The sequence below is a fragment of the Gallinula chloropus genome, assembly GCF_964237585.1.
Source record: "Gallinula chloropus genome assembly, chromosome: 1".
Taxonomy (NCBI): domain Eukaryota; kingdom Metazoa; phylum Chordata; class Aves; order Gruiformes; family Rallidae; genus Gallinula; species Gallinula chloropus.
Genome location: NC_140085.1, coordinates 206,635,182 through 206,660,605, shown reverse-complemented (window position 1 = coordinate 206,660,605; position 25,424 = coordinate 206,635,182). Strand labels below are relative to the sequence as shown.

General features: G+C 41.4%; 1 protein-coding gene across 2 annotated transcripts in view; it reads left to right on the top strand.

The window, feature by feature from the left end:
- The first annotated feature begins 3,733 nt into the window (after positions 1 to 3,733).
- RDX (radixin) overlaps positions 3,734 to 25,424 on the top strand; it is a 42,037-nt gene continuing 20,346 nt past the window's right edge. The window contains exons 1-3 of one of the 2 annotated variants that reach the window (XM_084279244.1): positions 3,734 to 3,848; positions 11,487 to 11,557; positions 21,441 to 21,524. In XM_084279244.1, coding sequence (XP_084135370.1) covers positions 11,546 to 11,557; positions 21,441 to 21,524 — 96 coding nt within the window. In that variant the 5' untranslated portion in view covers positions 3,734 to 3,848; positions 11,487 to 11,545. Of the gene's footprint in view, positions 3,849 to 11,486; positions 11,558 to 21,440; positions 21,525 to 25,424 lie in introns of those variants that run through there. The other variant, XM_084279245.1, reaches the window with a different exon arrangement.

The following is a 25,424-nucleotide window of genomic DNA, read 5'->3' as shown; positions in this document are numbered from 1 at the left end:
CAGGGGGGTTGGACCCAATGATCTCTCGACATCCCTTCCAACCCCTGTGATTCTATGATTCTATGAAATTTAACAATGCATATAAAAACTATTACTTCAGACATTTGTTGTAATTTCACCAAATATTTAAAATATCCATGAATTGGATTCATCTAATGACCACAAAATTCCTTCAATTCCGTTTGTTTCTAGTGAAGGCTTTAAAAGGCAATCTCACACGCTTGTTGGAAAAAGAAATATGATTAATGTCCATTAAGGTAACATATCCTATTCCTCTCTTACAAACAGCAACAAAATAACAAACCATTTGTGTTTAGACCATACAATTAGAAACAGTAAAGTTTCCCTGCGATAATTTTAGACAGTGTAAGGTTTGCTTCTGTAAACATATTAATAGATTAATATGTGTGCATTGAGTCATATGCATAAATATGCCCGGACAGAGTGGCTAGCTTCCAGGTTGTAGACTAAGCCTGTGTAGAACTTTAACCATGAGGGGTATGAAACAGGCAGAACTACACTCCTATTCTAGCTGACGGGATGAATCTTACTCGAATTAGAGGATAAAGGCATGTTGCCTACCACTTAATATGCTAAAAAAAACCCTCAAGGTAATTTGTTTCTCCCCCCTTTACTTCTCCTTTCCCAAATGTCTCATCCAATAAATGCCCACTGGGCTGAGCATTTAGTTTAAACAAAAGTTTAAACACCCAACTGCATCTTCTCTGACAACTGCTTTATGCCTCTGCAGGTGCACTGAAAAAGCAGCGAAGTGTTGGCCTAGAAATCTTTACTTTTAGAGGTGATCCCAGGATCGATTCCTCAGATAGGGCAATGGAACTTAAAAACCTGTTTTTTAATGAAGAGGTGTATTTTGGCACTACTGCTGGAAGACAAACTTTCAGATGGTGCAGTTACAGCACTCTCATCGTTAACTTTATCTTTATAGCCCACCTCTTAAAGAACCGTGTAACTTAAGCTGATAGAGGTATCTGAAAGCTCTCTTTATTGCCTGTAGTTCTTTCTGTAGTTTCAGTTTCACCGCTCAAAAGAATACAATCTCTAACTACAGCTTTGTTTTTACTGCCCTGTTTTATCAGACAAACTGCAATTTTACACCTTGTTAAGGAAGCAAGGTGAGAAGAAAACCACATTATACTGTTGACAAGGAAGATAAGACTATTATTTACCTTGACATTTTTAAGCAATAATACTCTTCATGTAACAGGGTAAGAGATAAAGCATATCCTATGGTGATAATGCAAAGATTGAAAGGAACTTTCTTCCACATGCTATCAACACTAGTAAAGAAACCATGCCCTAGTGCCAAGAATCCTGTATCCCAGCCAGCTCACAATGGACTCTTTTGGAAGGAAAGCAAGCCTCTAATTTGGTCAACTAAAGCAAACACATTTTATCTGTGCACCACACTGGATCACAGACAGTTTCTTTAGGGTTTGGCTTGAACGAAATAGGGTTTGGTTTTCCATGTTACGCTTTGGTTGTTTGGGTTGGGGTTTTATTTGGCCATTTCCCTTGGATCTTACTCTGACCTGCAGGAAAAGGCCATCTGAAGAGGGAAAAAGCACGTTGCGTGCTCATGGCAGCTGGTCGGTGGAACTGTGTATCTGCAAAGGCTGCAAGACACTTCAGAAGTTTAATGTACTGCAAAATATTCTCTTTCAAGCCAGGATGTTCTTCATGATGAGCAACAACAGCGAGGAGGAGGAATTAGCCACTGTCACTTCTTTTTCGGAGTAAAATGGCATAAACAAAGCTGGAACTGAAATTTTAGCCCAGGGGAGAAAATAGCATTTAATAGGCTGAGATGTTCAGATTCTGCAGTGATGACTGCAAGGAAAATGCCTGTTTGAAATACACAACAAAATGCATAAAATCAGCACAGATTAAACTCATTAAGTGCCCCTACAAGAAGCAATTAAACTCAGGCTTATATAATTCAATTTAATTTCATCATAGCTTGTATTATATAGTCATCTACTTTATGGAAACGTTCTTTAAATTTTGTCTAAACAAATTTAAAAAAAATTTAGTCAGCGAGGCTCCCACAGATTCTCTGGGAGATTATTCCTTGTGACTCGTCAGGCTGCTCTCCTCCTCTTCCCCTTCTCCCCACCTCCAATTCATCCTAAAACGGTCTTCTTACTCTTTCTGAAGCAGCTTTAATTGAAAATTCCTCTTAGTTCTTCCCCAACCTTTCTTTATCAGACAGCCAGAGGGCGAGGTGTATTAATAGCAGCTGCATGACTCAGAGTTGGTAGCTCAAGTGGATCCCTTTGCACTGAGCTTTGCTGTTTGGCCTCCCTGGCCACGCTGCCACCGGAGGAGCACCTTCACTTTCTTCCAAACAAAAATAAACTGCAGCAACAGAGAGGGGGCTGGGATGGCCTCAAACTCTCTGTCCTTCAGAAGGATTTTCCTCACTGATGTTTTTTACTCTCCATCCCCGTTGGGACAGCGTATGAAAAACTGAAATATGTATATATATATATATATATAAAGTGTGATCTCATCCTCCAGTGTGACTCTTTCCCCCACCCAAGCGATGAAAAAGAAGCGAGGGTCCTGTCACTGCAACGAGGAGGAAGAAAGAAACAAGGTCAAGGCTCTCCACTCAAGCTGCGCCACACACCTTTCCTCCAAAGGCTCCCCTTTTCTCAAGGGCCATCACAGCCCGGGCCTCCCTCCCCCCGACACCCACACCCCGAGCCCGGTTCCCGCCAGCTGCTTCCCCGGCTGGTGGCATCGCCCGCCCCGTGCCACCCTATCAGCCGACACACCCGGGCTCCCGCCGCGCCCCAGCTGCGCCTATCGCACCCATGCGGCCCCCTGAAACGCACACCCGCCTTTTTCTCCCCAGCCAGAAAGGGGGGACCGTTGTCTCCTCGCAGCGCTTCGAAGGGAGAACACCTGCGCCGCCAATTCCCCTCCCCTGGCTCGGCTTTACTGACTGTTTTCTTTCCCCTCTGCTCTTGGACCTGGCTGCCCAGCCGTGCCAACGGCGGGCTCTTACTCCTCATCCTCTCCTGCCCTCAGCGACCAAAGCCTTTCTCCGAGGGGAAGCTTGGCGCTGAGCAGCTGTTACGAGCCAACACTTGCGTCTCCGAGCGCTGGCTCAACCCGAGCGTGCAGGACGCCGTGAAGCTCCTGCAGAGGTGCCGCAGCGCTGTGCCGGCTCTGGCGGGACTCGGGGCCGCCGTGTCCCGGACGCCGCCTCGCAGGCTGGGCGCTGGCCGCCGTCCCCTGACAGGAGCTCCCCCCTCTCCGTCCGCTCGTAGGACCCCCGGCCCTTTACGTATCCCCTTCCCAGTCCTTCCCACAGCCCTGCACCCCATGGGAACTCCGGCCGCCGCCCCCTCACGGCCGCGCGCGACTCCCTGCACACCCACGAACCACTCGCGCGCTACCAACCCCCACGCCCCTCCACCGGCTCCGGCACTACGGGCAGCGGCTTCGCGCCGCCTGACGCGCATGCTCGGCCGCGCTGCGCATGAGTGGTGCGGGCTCAGGAGCAACATCTGATAGGGGGGAAAATCTGAACGGCGGTAGCCGCCGCCATATTGCGGAGCTGTCAGCGGCAGCCGCGCTTGGCGCCTCGTCCCCGGCGGCGCCGCGAGCAGCACGGGGCGGCCCCGCGGCGCCTCCTGCCCCGCTGCGAAGGGGCGGCTGCGCGGCGGGGGCAGGGGGGGGGGCAACGACGCCGCCCTGCCCCAGGAGGAAGCAGAGAGCGCCGCGCCTAGCACCGTACATCGGGGTCTCGCCCCCCCCCCCCATCCGCCCGACGCCGCGGGAGCGCCCAGCCCGCTCGCGGGGGAGCGGAGCCCCAGGTGAGGGGGTGCGCGGAGCGGCCGTGCCGCCGCGCCGGTCCTGCGGGGGCGCTGAGGCGAGGGGGAGCGCGGGTGGCTGTCAGCGGGGGCGGGGTCTCGCCTGCCGCGGCGCCCCGGAGGGCAGCGCGGGGGCGGCGGGCCGCGGCCGTGGGGGCCCGTTCCCCCGCCGCGCTGGCAGCAGCCTGAGGCGGGAGTCCGCTCGCGGCTCTTGGGGGGGAGGAGGGAGGGCAGCGGCGCGCAGCGGGGCGACTTGTTGCGGCGGCGACGCGGCGTTGCATCGCGCCGCTCCGGTGCGGGGCACGGGGCGCGACGCCCGCCCCCGCCGCCGCCTGGGAGGGGGGCCCGGCTCGCCGACCCCGCCGCCGCTGCCGAGCGGGGGGAGCGACGGGCGGGCGCTTTGTTGGGGAAGCCCCGTGAGCGCGCCCTCGGCGTGCCCGTGAGCGCAGCCCCCTCTGCATTATTCATGTCCCCGAGCGTCGCGGCTCTTGAGGTTACCGTAGACATGTGGCAGTCGGGCCGGCCAGCTGACTGTGGCGGTGTGAAAGAATAATAAGGAATTACTTCATAAACAAGTTCTGTGAAGCATCTGTTGCTGTCTATTGTTTTCAACAAACGCACATTTTTAGAGTCCTTAAATACTGACCGACGTAATGGGCACAGCGGCCCTGAATGAGCCTTTGTGCATTGTGTTTTTTTTGAATGGATTAATGTTTTGTACAAGTCGTGGGCATTTGTAATTAACCTTGCCGCTTAAAGCCCAGCGCAGATAAGCGGTTTTAGTTTCGACTTTGTGGAATTCACTTCTCTTTTGTCGGTTTTCTTAATTCGAACGTGGAGGAAAAAAAAAATAACTTTTTGGACTTGGTGCCAACACAACTAATCACATCGGTTGTAAGGTGCTATTAAGCTGTCTTTCCCAGTCTATGTAACACCCTAGACGAGTATTTCATGTTCCTCTTTATGGTACAGGCTTTTTAAAAGATGCTATTTTTTTTTGAACTGACTTATGGGAGCTGCAGTTCTGAGTCTTAATTAACGTGGTCTTTGGGACTGGTTTGTGTCAGCCCTCAGACATGTCACTGCATCTTACTCCTGTTTTGTTTTCATTGGAGACGCTTGTCATCGTGTTTCTGCCATGGAAATGTTTTGAGGCTGCATCTGCCCGCACAGTGCTTCACGTACTCAGAAGAGGGTGGAAATGCCACTGTTGCTGTGGGTTCCATTGGCACGGTGCTGCCGGGCAGCGTGTGTCGCGAGGGAAGGCGGGGAGTTGATGTACAGTAACATTATAGCTGCTGTGATGAGGTAGTTTTGGGATCGTTAAAGATAAGAGGCGAGTAGTAACTTTATTGAATTATAAGACTCGCCTCTATTGATCTATTGATTTAGCATGAGAGGGGCTGTGAGAAAAATAAACTGCAAGTCAGTGCAATGTTCCCAGATAAGCAACCTCTTGGCAAATGGCAATTGGAAGGCAGTGGCGTATTTCCAAGCTTTGTGCCGAAGTGACACAGCTCTTCCATCAGGTTGGGAGGCTACAGAGCAAAAGTACAGCAAACAACTCTAGAAAACACCCAGAAAATGACATTGTGTGACATGTCAGGAGCTGTCCAGAGAGTTTTCCATGTGGGCCAGCTGAAAGGAGTGGTGTAAAAGAGTTTGCAGGGATGATAATAAGAGTTCTGGGCTGACTATTAAGTCCGTTGCAGTAGAGAGCACTGCAGGGTTGGATGATAATACAGCTGCCAGGAAAAAAAAAAAAAACAGTTGGATCACAGAAAATTAGGTAAAGCCTTAAAGAGAGTGAGAATATGGATCCATCTACAAGATGCAAAATTAGAGGGTTAAGAAATGTAGAACCTATAATATGAGAAGACAGTTCCTGGTCAAGAATGTTACTTTAGCAACTGCCAGGATACGTATATGGTCTTTCTTCTTCAGCAGTCTTGCTCAGCCTTTGAGAAGGGGCACTTCTGTTGGCAGAGGTGAAGAGGGAAGTTGTTTAAGGTATTACTTCTTTCTGTTGGATGTGTTAAATACATCAAAGCTGGTCTATCACTTTGAGTTTTGTTAGGAGTCTGTGGGAGTAGAGGAAAGGGAGGATTTTCAAGTCTGTAAGTGTAAACAAAGCTTTATACAAACTTCTGAGGCTTGATTGTTGGAAGATACTTATCCATTAAAGCAGCACTCCGTGTATCTTGCATTCTCGGTGAGTTGACTCCAGAGCTGAAGTGGCCTAGGTAAACTCTTTCCTTTCAGCACTGAGGGACTGACTGCATCAGTGGCTAATTTCTGGTTGTGCTTTGAATTTGAAAGCTTTCTTTTTTTTTTTTTTTTGTTTTTCCCTTTCTGCCTTTGGTGTTTATTAATCAGTCTGCAAAGGGAAACCTTCGAGTCATGTAGTATAAGGAAAAAACAAATACTACATTGGCCCAAAATGAGAGTTGAACTCTACACTGGAAGATTTAGATCTAAGAACTCTAGCTGTTTGTCATAAACTTCCTTTATTTTATAGAAGCTCTTCTAAGACATTTAACAGCGTTACTCAGAAAATATGCCTGTTTTTAAAATGGAATATACACAGAATTTCAGTTATGTTGTAATTCTTTGCTAACTGTTTTTAGACAAAGGCTTGTTTCACCTTGAAACAACAGAATACCTGCACTAGTCATGCTTCTTAACTTCAGTTTTTGCTTGTGTCTCTGTGTGCATAGGAAGATTTGCCATCCTGTCCTTCTAGGACTTTTCAAAATCCTCGAGTTATTTCAAGTAACTTTGAAGCTAAAATTGGAAGTAAGGATTCTAAACATGATAAATATAAGCTGTATGTAAATCATGTAGCACATCTATAGCATACCAGTTTACTAACTGGTCAAACTGCAAGTGTTGCACGAGTCCTCTTTGGCTGGTCTGCGTTACTTTTTGTTTAACTACTGTGTTTGGTGATTGCCAGGTGTTCATTTGTACTTCTGAAGTTTTTGGGAACTCCACTTTGGAGGAAACATTTCGCTCTTCAAAATATATAAATACATGTAATGCATAGCAGTTGTGCTGGTTATATTGCAAGTATTTGTCAAAGAGACAGCAAGCCTATCTCAAGTATTTCAGGGAAGGGAGGATTGGGAGGAAATGGTGGTTTTAAGAAGGTAAAGATACAGTGCTAAGAAAAAAAGAGTTGATATATAATACTCTGCATGTGATATCTAGCACTACTCAAATCTCATTTATTACATGTTAGTTGTAGAATTCAACTCTTTATTTTTCTTTTTCTTCTTTTTTTTAAATAAATGTCTTGTTTTGGTTCCCCTCCTGGTTTGTTTACGTTGCAGACTGCTGCTCTGTCTGTCTGAAAAAGATGTATGCAGAAGTAAAGTCTGTGTCAAATGAACTTCTTTATTGGACTGCAGCAAGTGTGTCATTAGGGAGCTTAGTGTAAAAGATGATTGCCCTGCAGGCATTCACAGGCTGCTCTGGAGTAGAGAGGCGTTTGAGTAGAAAGCCCAGACCAGTTAGTCAGGTACAGTGGCCTTTAAGTTGCCTGCTGCTGCCTCCCCAGAGATCTAAAACTTTTAGGGATCACAAAAAATGTCATGGTCTAAGACTTTGAAACAAAGCATGTCAATTTTAAATAAGATCCTGTAAATAAGTGAGTTAATTGTATTGCTGTGGCTAATGCTGAGGGGGCTGCTTCCAAGAGCAGGTCTGAAGCCCTCAGATAGGGATCCCGCTATTGAGGGCTGGTTCTCTGCCAGCCGGGCATCCTGCTCGAGCCTTCTGCCTCCTATCCCATCCTCACCTGACCTCAGACCCAAGGCTCTGTGTATGAATGTTTCTTTTGAAAACAGCTGCTGCATAAATTATTTGACAGAATTTTGGCATCAAGCGTTTTATGCACCGTCATTTTCTGAAGAAAGCTTTCTTTGTCATCTTTCAACAATTGCTTTATTTGTTGGCTTCTGTGTCATAACTGGCAACATGGATGATACAGGCTTAAAAAAAAATCCAAACTGCCTTGTAGTGAAATGAATTGAAATCACAGTCCTTCATTTCAAGAGGGTTCTTGAAGTTCTGGATGGTTTTATTCTTTCTTTTTTTTGATGTGAAGCCTGTTGATGTTTTGGGGGTTTGGTCCAGGGTCGAGATTACCGTGTGTGCTGTGAAGGTCTTGAGCGCTGGAGTGCTGTAGCAGTAGGAACTCTGCAGAGTCACAAGCCTGCTAATCCTGACTTGGAAGAGGCACCTTTGGGAATTGAGATGCCAAAGTCATGAGCTTCTATGTGCAGTAGGTCACAAGCTGGTTTCAGAATGCAGGAAGCAACAGGGGTATCATTCCCGATCCCAGTTGGCTGGGGTTTTTCCCATCTATTTGCAATGCTATTTCACCTGAGTGTTAAGATAAAGGTGTAAGTAATTACTTTTTCAAAGATTAAAAAACTCAGTAAAACTGTTATGGTTGCATCCACCAAATATAAATTTACTGGAAATACCTAAATAGCAGAAGTGAAGTCCCACTCCAATAATAATAGTGGAGATGCACAATATTTGGCCTGGCAGTGATTTTTTTTTGTTTGTTTGTTTCTTCTGGCCAAATATTTTCCTTATAGTTGCTTTGTTTTTAATGTTAGCTGGTGCCAATAATTGGGAAAGATAGGGTGTTATTTTTCTATCCAGAAAATATTTATTTGATTTCAATTTTTGCACAGTTTTAAGATCTGTGAATTTCTTGAGGGTTACGTACTATAATACTTCATTGCAATGCTTTTGTGGGAATACACTGTTTGAAATTGCATAATATTTTAAGTATGAAAGCATGTAGACCCAGGCTGCTTTTTGCATCATGTATAAAATGGAAACAGTGATCCATGAAATTATGTAGTAGACCCTGTCAGTTGATTTTGATCACCCTCCCCCCCTAATATGGCACAAGAGCTTTATGATCTGAAGTAGAAACAAGTTAAGTATAGTTGGCTCTAAATTTAATACAAATTTTTAAAAAATATTTGGTTTGCATAGTTTTTTCTGTTGCTTGTATATTGTAGTAATTTATCAGGCCCTTGAGATCTGTGGGGCTGACAGTGAGACTTCACTTTTATTGAGTTTTGCACAAGAGGATTCTTCCTTTTAGCTGATAGTGCTTTTTTATTGCCTGTGAGCAATAAATGTTAATTCCGTAAGCTCATTTAAATTGCATGTTCACCAGTTGTGATTTGATGACACAGAATTATCCTATAAAACTTTGTAGTCACTTTTCTGATTTTAAAAGCTACCCTAAGTTTTTAAAATAGGTTTTCAAATAAGTAATGTAGGGTTAGTTGATAGTAGTTTAACAAAGTGTTTGGGTAAAACCCAAAGTTGGGTTGTATTTATGGAAGAATTTGCAGTGATATGAGGGCATGACAGTGAAAATGACATAGAAAGCGATAAGACCTGGTCCCTCTTAGACCTTGAAGTAATCAGTTGATAACACAGATCTCGGCCTCATGCCATATGCCGTCTCCTGGAGACTGGACTTATCAGTCATCTTTTCAGTGCTGGCACATAAAGATGGTTGTGCTGCTTTCTCTTCCTTTTAGTACTGTTGAGTTGTCACGCTTATAAAATTGTGGATGAGAATCTAATTTAGCCTTTGCATCGTTAATTAACTGAGTTTAACTCTAGGGCTTCAATCTGCCGTCAGTCTTACAAGCTGTCAAAAAGGTGAACGAAGGGATTACTACAGCTTGGAATCCAGTTTGCTGTTAGCAGATATCAGAGGCAGCCTTGTTTTGCTCTTTGCTGCTCTTGGGATTTTCTGAGGAGTAAGTTAGGGGAAGGAGGGGAGAAGAGAGGGCAGTCTCTTCTGTGAAGTGGCAGTGTGCTATTGAATTATATCAAAAGCCAGCGTTGCAAGACCCAAACTGACTTTTCTTTCTCGCCCCAAGCTTTTTTGGTCTAAAGGGGAAAAAAAAAAAAGAGAGGGTAGATTATGGAAAAACTTATTAATGTTTTTCAAAAATGTATTGAATGGTATCTTAGAATAGTAGTCTTACTGATACTGTCCAGTCCTTTAAAATATTCACAGAATTGTAGGGGTTGGAAGGGACCTTCAGAGATAACTGAGTCCATCCCCCCTGCCAAAGCAGGTTTCCTAGGACAGGTCGCACAGGTCGGCATCCAGCCGGGTCTGGAATATCTCCAGAGATGGAGGCTCCACAAGCCCCTGAATATCTTCCATAACTAACAAAAAACCCCTGGAATGTAATTGCCTTTATGCTAGGCAAATGTAGTATAATGTCATAATGTACATAACTTAAGGATACTGGGTTTTTTTAGTTGGATTTTTTATTAAAATGCGCTGCATATCCACATTACACCATCAGATCTCTTTCTGTAACCTTTAGTGTTAACATTCCTTTTTCTTTCCCAATCTTCCACATTGATGCTTCTTAAATTCTGTCTTCATCCTTTCTCTTTTCCCCATTCCCTTTTTTCAAGCATCTCTGCAGATTAAAAAGAGCAATAAAACCAGAGTGCTAGTGCACCTTGCTGTACAAATGTTTCTAATATTTACTGTATTTTTAAATGCTAAGAAGCACAGGAAAATAAGTTATTTTGTAAATATATATAAAGAAAAATTCAAATATATTGTTATAAATGAGAAATGATTTCTACACAAGTTTGCTTTTAATAAATTAATTACTCCAAACATTTTGGATTTTTCCTTATTTAAGCACTTCTGAAAATTCTTATCATCTGATGCAGTGATGGAGATAAAGTACTGGCATCTTGGGTTGTCACTATTTTTTAGTGTAACTGAAATGGCAGCTAATACAATTTTTGAAGGTGATGCCACCTTTTTAACTCTTTGCAGACCAGCATCAGGACTGGTTCATGAAATCATTGCTTTAGAAGCATGCAGGAAGGTGACTAGCTGCTTATTTGTTCTGAGTTAACATCCTGACTCCTTTTCAATTGATTCTATCTACTGATAATATTGCAGGCATTATTTTCAAGGCAAGCATACTTTTTTTTGGAACAGATTACATGGTAATGAAAATATTAATTATTGTAGACATAACTCATGGGCCTTCTGCTTAAAAAAACAATAAGCCCACAAACAAAAAAAACCAAGCTCCATTATTTTAAGCAGAGCAGATCTTCTTTTTTTTTTCTGTGATTGTGTACTGTATCATTCCTTCACTGAGGGAAGTGGAATACATATTCTATGCTTTAAAATTCTGCTAGGCTTTTTCTTTGATTTCATGATGCTTTGAGTATGACTAGACTTGACATTAAATTGCAGCTGTGAAGTTTCTTGTACAATTTTTACTTCCTTGCAAGTAATGCTAAAGGTTTTTAATGCTAGAAGTTGTCTGGTATCAAAAGTTTTAAAAAGAATTTTCAGCACTTAGGGAGCTGTTGACTCTTCAACATTAGTTGTTTATTAGTCTATAAAAGTTGAAAGGTTACTAGTTAAGACACCTGTGGGTTCTGGTGCTGGCTAACTTAGTTGCTTTCTATTTATGTCACCTTCTGAAAAGTGTATCTTGTATGGATAGAGGACTTGCTTACCTGCTTGGAATTTGTATTGCTTTCTGTGATGTATGTAAACTGCTATGATTAATTTTAAAACAACCCTTTTAATTTTCTTTTTGACAGAAGGGGCCAAGAGTTTATTGAAGGTTTAAGTGGACAGGAGACTAAAGAAAACAAGAAAAATGCCGAAACCAGTAAGTAGCTGTTCTCATCTTACTTTAAATGAGCTTACTCATCTAAAACCTGACAGGATTTTCAAGTTTTAGAGCAGTGATCTTGTAACAGCTCTAGTTGTTTTGACTCTGCCATTCCTAGATTTCTAAGATTTGATAATGCACAGTTGGATACCAGAGAGTTCAATGAGCAACATGTGGAAAAAGATCAAGAAAGCTCAGCACTGCAAGTTGCATGGAGCGTACTTGGAGATGGGGGCAGTGCTCATAAACCTTTGGCTGGCAGGAGGAATAACTTTTCAGGAGGAATTGCTGACTTTGAGATGACATAGAGTGGTTAATGTAGGCCTAATCTGTTACAGTAAGACCTGACTGAGCATCTGTGAGCATAAGTGAAATGATTTGGTGTAGGGTTTGGTAGGGGAAGACAGAACATATGTAAAGTGTCTGGCAGCAACAGCACCGCATCAGGTGGTTTTGCCATTGCTGAAGAAAGTGTTACCTAGAAAGTAAGTGTTGAAGGGAGGAAATAAGCGATGTTTGCTGTCCCCTATTCATCTCACTTCAACTGAGATAAAGGTTCATCCACTATGTGGGGGGAAGAGGAATCTAACTTCTCTTTTGATAATAGTTCTAGAATTCTTTGAGGAGATAATTATTTAGCACTTGGTTCTTTTGCTGTTGATGTAATATTGGTTGCATGACTTTTGGTCTTGCATGTGTTTTGGCACAATGGCAAGCACAGCTACAGGCTGGGTAGAGAATGGATTGAGAGCAGCCCTGAGGAGGAGGACTTGGGTGTGCTGATCAGCATGAGCCTGCAGTGTGTGCTAGCAGCTCAAAAGGCCAATTGTGTCCTGGGCTGCATCAAGAACAGTGTGGCCAGCAGGTCGAGGGAGGTGATTCTGCCCCTCTGCTCTGGTGAGACCCCACCTGGAGTACTGCATCCAGCTCTGGGGTCCCCTATACAAGAAAGACATGGAGCTGTAGGAACAGGTGTGGAAGAGGGTCATAAAGATGGTCAGAGGGCTGGAGCACTTCTCCTGTGAAGACAGCTTGCAAGACTTGGGCTTGTTCAGCCTGGAGAAGAGAAGGCTCTGGGGAGACCTAATTATTGCATACCAATACTTAAAGGGGTCCTAGAGGAAAGTGGGGGAGAGACTGTTTATCAGGGATTGTAGTGATAGGACAAGGAGCAGTGGGTTTTAGGGGTTTGGAGGGTTGGAACTAGATGATTTTTGACGTCCCTTCCAAACCAAAGCGTTCTGTGATTCTATCTGTATTCTGTCCCCTTCTTTAAGAAATCTGCATTATTAAGGGCAGGAAAATGAATTAGCAGCATACCATTTTCTGACCTTTTTGAGTCCTGGCTATGGTAGCTGAGCAGTGCTTTTCATAGAGCTTCTCAACTGGAAAACTGTATTTTAAGAATAAAGCAAAAAGTCAGTGTGAGCCCATGTATCCTGAGGCCCCCAATTTCATGCATCCACAGAGCCATGAAGTCATCACAGAAGTAATGACTGAAATAAAATGCAGCCTGAATGAGGTTACTTCCTTTTAAAATCTGGGATTAGAACCACAAGATTTAGACAGGCAGGGTTCCCTCTATTTTAAGGATCTGAGAAAATTGTAGGAAATACAGTTTTAAGGTTGTTCACAAGAAAAGCAATATCATTGAAACTGAGATTGCAGAGGTGTTGGAAGAGATCAGAATCCACCCTAGGAATGAAAATTAGCTACCAGATCTTAGGAAAGAAGCTGGACTCATGCCAGAGATGAGATGATTTTTTTTTATTATTTTATGAGGGGTTTTATATAGAGTTCTCATACATTGGGATGTTCTCCTATGTCTCCTGATGTTGTAGGCGTGTGTGAGATTTTTGAAGGGATAGGAGTGAAAGGAACCACTAAGAAATGAAATTAAATTGATGACATTTGAAAAATGTCCCACATTCTTCCTGTAAACTACATGTTGCTGTAATTATTGAATGAAAAAGTAACACGCAGGCCAAAGATAAAGCAATTTTCCCTGTAAAAATCTAACCTCGGACTTTGCTCTGGTTCCTTCTTAAATTGTAGATAGCTCTGGAGCTCCCCCTCCCCCTTTTATTCTTCCTCCTTTAGAGCCTGTGAGAGCCTTGTCATCGGTTGTGTGTAATGAATCCAACATTGTTCTTTGGCGTGTCTCGCGGTTCTGCTAGTACTTGATAGCACTGGGCTGTAGAATGTCTCTTGCTCTGGACACTCACTGTAGCTCTTACAAGTTGTCTTGAAAGACAATCCACAATAGGCACATGCACTTCTAGTCCGGAAACTACTTGTGCTTCACCTCCTTGTTCTTTATTTTCCAACAGATGTTGTAATCAGACTGTCAGTCTTCTGTAGCTGTATTATTTGAGGTCTTTTAACCTGAAAACTTGATTGTGACCTGTTTTGGTGTTTGTTTTCTGGATTCAGCTGTAATCTGACTAGTAAAGGGTCTTAGCATAGTTAAAGTAAAGATCTTTCATCTTTCCCAGAAGCCTTGGTCTGAAATAAGGTTCATGTCATTGTTAATGATTGTCTTCTACATGGCAGTAAAAGGTCATTGTTTTTGTGTTTGGGATTTTCTGTTTTAGAGGCTGCTAGGTTAAAGAGCCTTAAATAAAGGGTAAAAGTGACTTTAGTATATATTGTCCTGAGATACTAAGATAAAGTGTCTGAAAAATACAGGCTGTTGAAACTTTTTTTTGTTAGCTCCAGTAGAAACTTTGTGTTTGTAACAAAGTGGCTTTCCATTCTTTCCAGCAGTTCACTGGACATCTCTGCTCTTAAAGCAAAATAGTTCTGAGACAATATTCTCAGTGCAGAATTCAGTTTCCTTTAGCTTCTGTTGTGATCTCTCTAAAAAAAAAAGTGACTACTTTGTTTAATTAATTATTTGCTGCTGTAATCAAAATTGGAGCTGTTAGTGTGGCTGTTTTCAGTGTGCTTAGTTATCTGCCTACTGAAGAATAGAGTATTTGTTGAATCTTATTTTCAGTGCTTTCTTCCTAAAAGAACAGATACAAAACGTTTCTCATCTGTATGCCATTCTCCCAGATCTTTACCAGAAATAGAAACATGGCAACTAAAATTAGGCATCATTAGTTACATAACTGTTAATCATTTCATAGGCTAAGAAGATTAGGTTTAATTGACTGAAATATTAGTTGCACTTATAGGGTATAACAGGAGTTAAAATTATCAGCTGTTTTTCCTGGTAATTTGCAGCATTTTTGTACAGAACTGTAAGGTGTGAAAGAGAAAGCATTATGCTGGGTAATAACAGGTAGATGTCAAAGTCTAAGATTAAAAATCAATCCTTTTTTTAGACTACTTCAACATTTTCTGAAGTTGTATTTTCAGAAGGAGTAGATACCAGATTCTGGAATAATATAAATATTGAAAACTTGAATTAATGTTTACAAGATCAAGCTAATTCCTGTAAATAGTTGAGTTGAAATGGTGTATCAATTAGGATTTTCCAAGTGAGGTGTTTCACAGAAAAAATCTTTGAGATGTATAGTGCAATATTTGAATTATGATTTGCATATGTTACTCATTTCTGCAGCATAGACCACTGATGTCAGTTTTGCAGACTGCTTGTTTTGATTTGGCTGTTAGTAACATCTATCTGCTGTTATTCTGTAGCCTTCATCCCATCCTAACCTTTTTCCCATATCTTCATTAATTTTTTGTCTTGCATCTCTTACATCTGCTTCAAGGTTGATGTGGAGAGCAAGCTGTGTATATTTGTATAGTGTGTAAAGCAGGGTGACTGCTACTCTTTAACACACTTTGATATGCCAGCTTGATACTGTAAGTTTATCTAGTGTGAAGAAAGTCTGTGAAGAAACTTTTGCTGTTGAACTGGTTTCTGTGGCTTTTACACATAAGAAATTCATACTACATTTATTAAACCAAAACAAAACCACTTGAAACTTTTTTTTTGTCACTTTAAAATGGCTTTCTTACTAAATACTGGTACTTACTCAACTTTGGGCTTCCTGCTGAAAGCTGAAGTGCCCTGACTAGTATCTGTGAACGATGGCTGACATACAGTAGTAATAGGAAGTATTTGTTAAGCCACCACTCAGGTTTTGTGCGTGTTCTGTGCAGTGCATCAACGTTTGAGGAAGGGTCCAAAGGCTGTAGTAGTGACTGTGTTATATCCCATTAAATTATGGAGGGTTGAAATTAGGTCCTACAAGGAAATATAAAAATTTTTCTTTTTCAAATGCTTAAAGCAGTGAAAGAATACAACAAAATTATAATCTGATAGGAAATGTGTGCTTTTGATACATGCACATGGATGGCTATTGTTCCACTTACGTTAATTTATTATACTCTTTATTTGTTTGGTTAAGTTATTTCAGAGATAAATGGCTTTAAACTTTTAAAAATAAATATTTTGGCAGCTGTCACAAATGTCCTCATAGTCCATTAACAACAATTGTTATCAAATCATCAGTTACTGCCTCCACAAAGAATAATCAACATCTATACATCTATGTGTTCTTCCCTTTCCCTTGTGTGTGTTTAATCATTCTGAAGCAAACCTGGTAAAATACAGATAACTCAGACTGCTAGTTCTGATGCCACGGGCCTGGACAAGCTTGAGAAGTGGATCCATGAGAACCTCATGGGATTCAGGCCAAGTACAAGGCCCTGCATTTGTGTTGGGGTAACCCCTGGTATTGGTACAGGCTGGAGGATGAAGGGATTGAGAGCAGCCTTCTGGAGGAGGACTTGAGGGTGTTGATTGATGCAAATCTCAACATGAGCAGCAACATGCAATTGCAGCCCAGGAAGTCACCCATTATCCTGGGCTGCATCAAAACCAGTGTGGCCAGCAGGTTGAGGGAGATGATTCTGCCCCTCTGCTCTGGTGAGACCCCACCTGGAGCACTGTATCCAGATGTGGGGCTCCCCAGTACAGGAAAGACATGGAGCTGCTGGTGTGGGTCCAGAGGAGGTCTATGAAAGTGACCAGCAGGCTGAAGCACCTCTTCTGTGAAGACAGGCAGAGAGTTGGGCTTCTTCAGCATGGAGATGAAAAGACTCTGGGAGCACCTTAGAGCAGCTTTCCAGTGCCTGAAGGGGCCTACAAGAAAGCTGGGGAAGGACTTTTTAGAAGGGCATGTAGTGATAGGATGAGGGGGAATGGCTGTAATCTTGAGGAGGGGAGATTTAGATTAGATATAAGGAAGAAATTCTTCCCTGTGAAGGCAGTGAGGCCCTGCCACAGGCTGCCCAGAGAAGCTGTGTCTACCCCCTCCCTGGTAGTGTTCAAGGCTGGGTTAGATGGGGCTTTGGGCTGCCTGGGCTGGTGGAGGGTGTCCCTGCCCATGGCAGGGGGATGGAACTAGAGGATCTTTGAGGCCCCTTCCAATCCAAACCAGTCTGGGATTCTATAAGATGAAGAAGGTAACTATTGCAAGCATAAACTTTTCCAAAATAATAATTGGAAATAGATTTAAAAGTATGTATATGTACCCAGATATTGGGACAGAGCAGTTTTGTCAGAAACAAGGAATAACTATACTCTTTGTATTAATTTTTTCCAAATGCTTGGTGATCCTTTTATGGTGAAAGGTTTCTTCCCCTGGTCACTTGTTTATAGTGGTCAATGTAGGCAAATGAACCAAGATGAATAGTTTCAAGCTGTAAGGTAGGTATTGATACTCTAAATGTAGATTCAGTGCTCTGAAATAGAGCTTTGCAGTAATGTTTTCCTAAATGTGCTGCAGACTTTTTTTCTATGCTGTGTTAAACTTCACTGTGTTCTTTGTTCCCTCTTACAGCAGCTTTGTTTATAAAATGAACTCCTAAAGGTAGCCAGCTGAACAAAACTTCATGCTAAGCATTTTCTTCCGCCTAGAATTTTTTTTAAAATGAAAATAATTCATTAGCCTGCCCTTTTATCTTCTCCATTATAGCCATTTTAATACAGCCTGCGCTTGTCTAGATGCTTGGCTTATGTAATTTAACATATAGGTGTGTAAAGGCAATATATTCAGGATGGAATTCTACCAGAAAGAGCAAACCCTAAAGAAATTAACATTTTGCCAATCGGTTGTGGGTCTCTGTTGTTGGGTTTTTTTAAATGCCACCTTGTTCCCTGTGCAGGAGTGCACTTCTTGTCCTAGCTTTACTGAGCGGACATCAGTATTCTCACGTATCTAAAGTGGGAGCAGGGTTTTGTATGCTCTGAATTAAAACCATTTATAGCTCCATGGGTTGGAACGCTGGAGTTATTTGGTCATTTGGTGGCATTTTTTTTTTTTTTGATTACTGTGTACATCACAGTAGCCCAAGTTGGTGATTTGTGGTCCTGGATGCAAGGGGGGCAGGTCTAGGACTGCTGTGTTGCTGGGTGTCAGTTCTGTCACTGTGGAGGTGGTGATGGGAGGGTCTCTTACCGCATCCTTGTCAGAGGATTCACAAAGTCTTGAGTTACCCAGTTACTAAGCCTACAGTAGCATTTTAAAGTTATTTCCCAGATGTGATCACCATGATGTTTTAGTATTTACTATTTCCATAGAGCTCTCTAGGTCAGTGATAAGTGATATAAATTGTTAGACCGTGCCACCAAAAATAATGTTTGTGGTACAGCCACTTTTTAATCTTAAAATAAAGAAGATGTTTGCTCAGGCATACTGCTGTGAATTGCAGAACCACCTAGAGAGTTTCTTAATTAACTTACCAGAGTAGGATTCTTAAAAGGCATCTACTCAGAGTTCAGTCAGAATTCCATATGGACACACCAAATGGAACTTACTGCAGCTCTTACCCTGAGTCTGTGCATGGCTGAACGGGATTTGTTTCACGACTGAGCAGCTGAATTAATTAGCTGAGTCTTGCCTACTGCTTTGTCATAGTTTCTGAAGTTTGAAGGAAGATGTGTAAATCTGGTGAGATTTAAAAGCAGACCTGAATGGGTTTTGTGGTATGAGTAGTGGTAGCCTTCTAACACTTGCTGCAGGAAACCTTTGTACGTTTCTCTTGTAACCATTGCAAGAGCTCCTTCCTGTTTCTGTATTCATGTGGTAAAGTCAGTGCAGAGTAATCATGTTCAGATTAGTGTCTGTCTTCATAATGTGTGGTTCAGATAATTTCCCCCTGTCACCAATGTCACACTAGGAGTGCTGCTTCAAAGGAGCTGGGTACCCAGCAGTAGATTACATGAGTGACAGTCCATTGCTGCATCTGCTGGGCCTTCTTTCTCTGCCTCTATTTTCTCAGTTCCCTGCTTTATTTATAGTGTTGAAACTTCCCCTGTGACTCTTCTTGATGTAGTTAATTAGTTTTATTTTACAGATGACACGACTGACACCAGAGGTTTGATTTTGTTGATGTGCTGTGCGATGGAGGTTTGGATTAAAGAAATAAACCTTCTGGTCTCAGTCTCAGGTTTTGCCAGAAGTAACTTGCTTATTTTCCATGCCCAGAAATAGCTGAAGCTGTGAAACAAGGTTGTAAAAGCTCAGTATTTATATGCCAAAAATCTAAGCCAGTCCAAGTATTTTCAGAAAGAAAATGATCCAGTGTAGTGATACTTTCGTAGGTCTCTTAAATAACTCGTATCATAAAAGGCAGTGTTTTAAAATGCTATTGCTTAATTTGTTGCTTGCTTCGTAGAACTGAAAGTGTAAATATTAATCAGTAGTTGGGTGATCCCTTAAACAGGAGTTCAAAGACACAATTGCTGAAGACTTAAGCAGTTACTGTAATGCATGCATGCATGGTTGTCCTAAGATTTGTATTTATTGCAGATACAGTGGCTGTGTGTTCTTACAGCACTCTGCATTTAATTGAGGTAGCAACATCCAGAAGCAACCACAATCTAAAAGCTGTCTTGAGTTTGCCTCTGTATTATGTTTATGATTTTACTGGTTGAGTATTTGAATTCTTGTGAGGGATACGGGCTTTCAGGTAATAATTCTTGTGTTTGTAGAAGATGACATTTGTTACAGAGATATTTATGTAAGACATTCTGCTGCAGCTCTAAAGTCTGCTGGAATTAGTTGAACTTGCTGTGCTTTGTAGATCTTTTGTGATGCCTCTTGTTCTGGCACTGCTGTTGTTACATAACAAGAGTGCTTTGGCATTTAACGAAGTTACGTTTTAGCCTTATCCCTTGTAACTTGCATACTTGTAGCTGTCTTAAAGCAGACTTAATTTTTAAAATTTAAAAGCTGTCTAAAAAAATTAACTTCATGTAATTAAAGTGCCCCCCAAACCAGTGCAACTGGCAAAAAGTTAGACCTGCTATTTAAAATGGGTTGTTCTGTTAGAGAGTAAGCAGGTTTTTCTCTTGAAATGGGCAGAGTGAGAGAATCTATGGAAAACCTGTTTTCTCTCCTCTGAACTCATACCCTCTAATTAGTGAACTTTTATTGAAAAAACCCATAAGATCTTTCACTCCAAAGCCTTCAACTCTTGTTCTTTATCAGTGTTTGCACATGCACAAAAAAGTTTGCTAAGCCCCTGCTATCTTCCTTGTTTGCAGGTCTATAACCGAGAGGTCCTCTCACTCCAGCTACTCCTGTCTTTGTGTATCCGGCTCATGCCCAAAGTTGTTTGCCATGACACTAAAGAAAGGAGTGAACATGCCTAATCCCTTGCACAGGGACTATCTTCTATCTGATTTTCTTTTTGACACCTTGATTTCCTTTGCATTCTATCCTACAGAGACATTTCCAGACTCTCACTTCTCAAACTATTCCACCTGGTGGCAAAATTAGGGAAATCGTTAGCAGAGTTTACACAGGCATGGATCAAGTTTAATAGTTTACACAGCATAGAACAAGTGGTGTAAGAACCTGTAATACAAGTCCTAATTTATTCCTGTTCCATATTTTATATTAGAGGCACAAGTTAGAATCTATGTGGATGCCTTAAGTTTTACATTTCTGGGTTATTTTTTTTTCTTTTGCACTTGTAGCAAAGTAGATTTGTCCTTTTAACACTTTATATTCCTGTTCATTAAAGACAAATGCAATTTGGTGTTCTGGCAGTAGGATTGGAGGACCATTTTAACAGTGAGAAGGCAGTACTGTGTGTTTAGTACTCTGTTTTATGAAAAATCACTTATCTGTGTACCAGTTTAAGAGGTATTGGAACAGACTTATACTTCCAAGTAAGGTAGGCATCCAGGTATCTCTGGGAATATTCGATTGCTTGTTTTACAACAGATAAAACCAGTGACTGTCAGGAGTCATCTGGAAAATGGTCCCGTATTTCAGGAGAAATTGGTTCATTGACTAGTAGTGGTTTTTCAGCCTTGTAGTAAGGGCATTGGATGGGGTCAGCATTAAGGGGTATGAACTTGTATGGTTCCCCCTTCCATTGATGTGAAATCTCCTGATAATGTATCCTGAGGTCTACAAGCTCAAGTCCTATATACTTTCAGACCGCTGAACCTCTTCATTTTAGAAATAGTAAGGCATGAGGTTGCTTGTCTTTTTATATTGCTAGGTATGAATAGCTTAAAATGGTAATGTGTATGACTAGGAACTTTTGCATGCATTTAGGAAGCTCTCTAGAAGATAGTGCTCAGTAGCTCAATGTTCCATTGTTCTTTTGAGTGTTAAGTAGTCACGTCGCCTATCCCAGTAAGTTGATTTTGAACTTTGTTCCCTGGTTTGACCTTCAAACTTAGTGTTAAACATTATCCTGAATATACTTTTATACTACATAAAAATGAGGGTTTTTGCAGATTAAAATTCTCCATTTTTATATCTGCTGTGTTCTGTGTATATACAAGATTATTAAAATAGTTGAATTTACTTACCATATATTGTTTCTTACAGGCTAATCACAGTGTATAGAAGCTTTACACTGTTCCAGTATGATTCAAATATTTCTTTATTTTCTGTAGATCAATGTCAGAGTAACCACAATGGATGCTGAGTTGGAATTTGCCATCCAGCCCAATACAACAGGCAAGCAGCTCTTTGATCAGGTAACTTACATGCATCTCTGTGAATGTATGTGTGCAAACGTATTACACCACTGGATATTGAGGCTAGAGTTTGAGAAAGCAGAGGTATTCTCATGTATAGATTAAGTTTTTCCTTATGTTATCTAAGCTATGCTCTCAATTTGAACTTCCTAATTACTTCTTATGGAATGGATTACATTTACAGGCAGCTCTGTGTAAATAGGTTAACAGAGAGGCTTTGGTTGAGTCATGCATGTAGACATGCTTTGAAATTATTAGTATTCTTTATGTCTAGTAACATTGTATTTGCAACTGCAGTTTAATTGTAAGAATTAGAGCTATAACAAATGTATATAGCCTCCACTATAAATGTAACAGGAAAAGTTTATTAAGGAAAGCTAACTTTTTTCCCCAAGAATGTAAGCTGTCAATACTTTGTCACTTCCCAAATCTTAGAAATGTCCTATGATCCAGATTTAAATTTAAGTTAAAGAAAAAATAGACTAAGTGGAGGAGTGCAAATGATGGCTTTAATGTACTTACTGATTGCAGACCCATCACAAATACACTTTGACTTGACAGTGTGTCTGCCACACAGCAGTCAAATGGATAAATAAATGATTTCTTAAAAAGGATTATTCATTTTGTGGGATTAGCCATCAGAATCTTGAAACAGGTTTTTGATCTAAGTTGTGGGGTGTTGTAGAAAATGCTAAGATTAGTAGCTTGTCAATGTCTCATTTTGTTTTATCCTTGAGAAACCAATACATAGGTTGTGTTCTGCAGATCCAAGATGTGTGCATTTAGTTAAAAATGCAGAAATATTAGAAATTACTTTTCAAAACCAATTCAACTGTATCAAGAATGTTTGGTAGAACTGATGTTTCTGTCCACTCCACTGTAGATGCTTTAAGTATGTAACGATGGGTATTAAAGAGTTCTTTAAGAGTTCTTAAACTTTTAATTGACTGTTAAAGGTCAATTAATTTATAGAATAGAATCATAAAATACGTAAGTTTGGAAGGGACCTTTAAAGGTCATCTAGTCCAACACCCCTGCAGTAAGCAGGGACATCTTCATTAGAGCAGGCTGCTCAGAGCCCCGTCAAGCCTGACCTTGAATATCTACAGGGATGGAGCCTTCACTGTGTCTCTGGGTAACCTGTTCCAGTGATCTACCACCCTCATACTGAAGACTTTTTTCTTAATATCCAGTTTAAAACAGTTACCTCTTGTCCTGCTGCTACATGTCCTCGTGATCAGTTCTTCCCCAGCTTCTATAGGCACTGGAAGGCCACTAGAAGGTGCCCCCAGAACCTTCTCTTCTTCAGGCTGAACAAGTCCAACTCTCTCAGCCTGTCTTCATAGGAGAGGTGTTCCAGCCCTCTGATCATTTTTGTGGCCCTGTTTGTCTTTTAGTAAGTTGAAAGGAGAGGAATGTCTATTTTTTTTTAACACTAACCTTTTTTCTTTTAGAGGAAAGAAATTTTGTTTGTAGTTTTTGTTTGAAACTGCTGTTTGACCCAACGCTTCTAACCCCCCACCCCCTTTCTCTTAGCATGAGTAGCAGTATTTCTTCAGCCTCTACATAGCCATAAATTTGGTGATTCTCATAAATGCTTCTTGAAGAAAGGTGTTGTCCAGCTTTTTGTCTAACCAGCATTGCCATCAAATACAACATGCAATGTTCAAGGGTGCAGAAGCCTCAACCTGTCAACTTCTCTTTTGCCAGCTTTTGCTATCTTATCTTCTGCCATGCAGTATTGGGTGGGGGGTGACATTCTGTCTTGTGCCCAGGTAATCATGTTCATCCAAATTGGGGCACTCACAAACAGAGAACAAAGACACAGCTCTGTGTACTTTTCCATGTTCTTTTTTCCTCAGTTCACTGTGTGGCTTTTGACATCTCACAAGCTTTTGCAATCTGCTTCTGGAATTTTAAATTGAAAAATTATTAGGTCAAGCAAAATCAACCAGCATGGTTGTGTGTCAGGAGATAAGTGTTTTCAGCCTGATCTTAAATTCATATGCAAGTTCCACAGAGTAACATCAAGAGCTAAGCTGTATTGCAAAGCTAGTGTGAAATTTTCAGACAAAAATTATGCTGTTTATAGAAAGGTAACTAGTTATTTATGCAGAATTGGTGGAAGTGACAGTAGATTTGTTGGTTACTGCTTGCAGAAAATAAACTGTCTGTGAATTTTTGTTGTCTAGTGCTCCTTTATGCTTTTGGTGGACAACATGTCCATTTTTCCATCATCTTTTAAACTTTTAATTGGCGTTTTCTGGATTTGATTTGTTTTACATTTCTGTGTGTTTTCATCATCTTAATCTGCTGGCAGATAAGAATTCAGCATTTGAGATCTGTGGCTTTCTCTTTTCTCTTCCATTGTGAAACTTGGTATAATTCTCATTTATTGCACAAACCCATCTCTTTAAATGTTTTTCTTTTTCAGAAGCTGTTTTAACAAATTTATTTTTAGTCATCTCTATCCTGCTCATTGTCAGAATCTGCAAGAGGGGATCTGTCCTTCTCTAGACAACCAATTTAGCATTGGTGGGTTTTGTAGGAGAGGAAGAACCCTGTGGTGGGTGCAATCCCACACACAGGTAGTAATGGTGGTGGGTTGTTTTGTTGTTCTCAATAAGGTTTTATCACTGAGCATCAGTACTTCTGGTTCAGTGCAGTTATTCAGAAAGTATGGGAAGATTGTCTCATTTATGTCACGCTATCTGGGAAGGACAGTAGGGTGTATCTCAGAAGCCTCCCTTACCATCTTTAGGAGGGTGACTCAATGAAATTACCTTCATGTGTATGTTTGATTTGCCAAAACAGGTCTGTTGCTCTAGTTATTTTTCTTGAAGAAGTTTGTATTGCCCATTGATAGGCAAGTTGTAGGGTGTTATAGTAGATAAACCTGCTTTCCATGTGATGAAGACTTGCCTGAAGCCACTTAGTGAATCTCTTGAGCCAGAATCAAACACCTGAGATTCTCAGTCTGCACTTACAGCCAGCTACTGCAGTTTGTGAGCACTTGTATTATCTTAGTACATAAGTTTCAGGATTGTTTCTCTTTCCTTTGAGCTGAGGACCAGTGATAGATATTGCTCTTTCCTTATTTGTGGAGTCTGAAGTAAAATAGCCTCATGTGTAAGTTGGTTTTAATGTGGCTTTGCAAGCAGGTGCAACTCTGCGTTGCAGTAGACAAGTTTTCTGTATGTAAATAATGTGCGTCTCAGTGGAATGGCTGTAGTGAGCAGGTGAGAGCAAAATGCTTTGAGGAGAGCATAAGCACTTGTCTCCTTATGCCTTATGGGCAGGGCTGCTGAGTATCTGCAGTTCTTAGTGACTTCTGTAGCTCAGAGAGCTGATCCAGGTACAAAAGCTCCACTTGGACAGCTGTGAAGTAAGGAGTGTTCTCAGTCATCTGATCAAGCCAGAAGTAGTTTGAACAGCATCATGTAGAAGATCCATGTCAAAAGAAGGAGCAGGTCTAAAATTTCTGTGGTGCAACACAAAATTTAATGCAATCCAGGATCATAGAAGTAACGTAAACATGTTTTTAACGTTTCTTATACTCTGATAGAAATGGTGTAGGAATTCTAGAGAAAACATTTGTTCACAAAAGGAATCAGGTTGGAACCATGAACATTGCACATGCCATACTTTGGAGCTTGAAGGTGGAAGCAAAAGGTGCAGTTGAATGATGAAGTTGATGATAATAAAAATATGCAAAGCATCAGAAGTAAATTTGCACAGCTATCACATGACACTTTCTAATTTTCGAAGTCTTAATTTTGCAAGCCAATAGTACCACTTTAAAATGGAGGAGGATCTGTGTGTCAAATTGTATTTACTTGACACATCAGAATGCTTTCATAAAACAGCCCTCAGTAAACCAGCTTGCCAGCATGGTCCAAC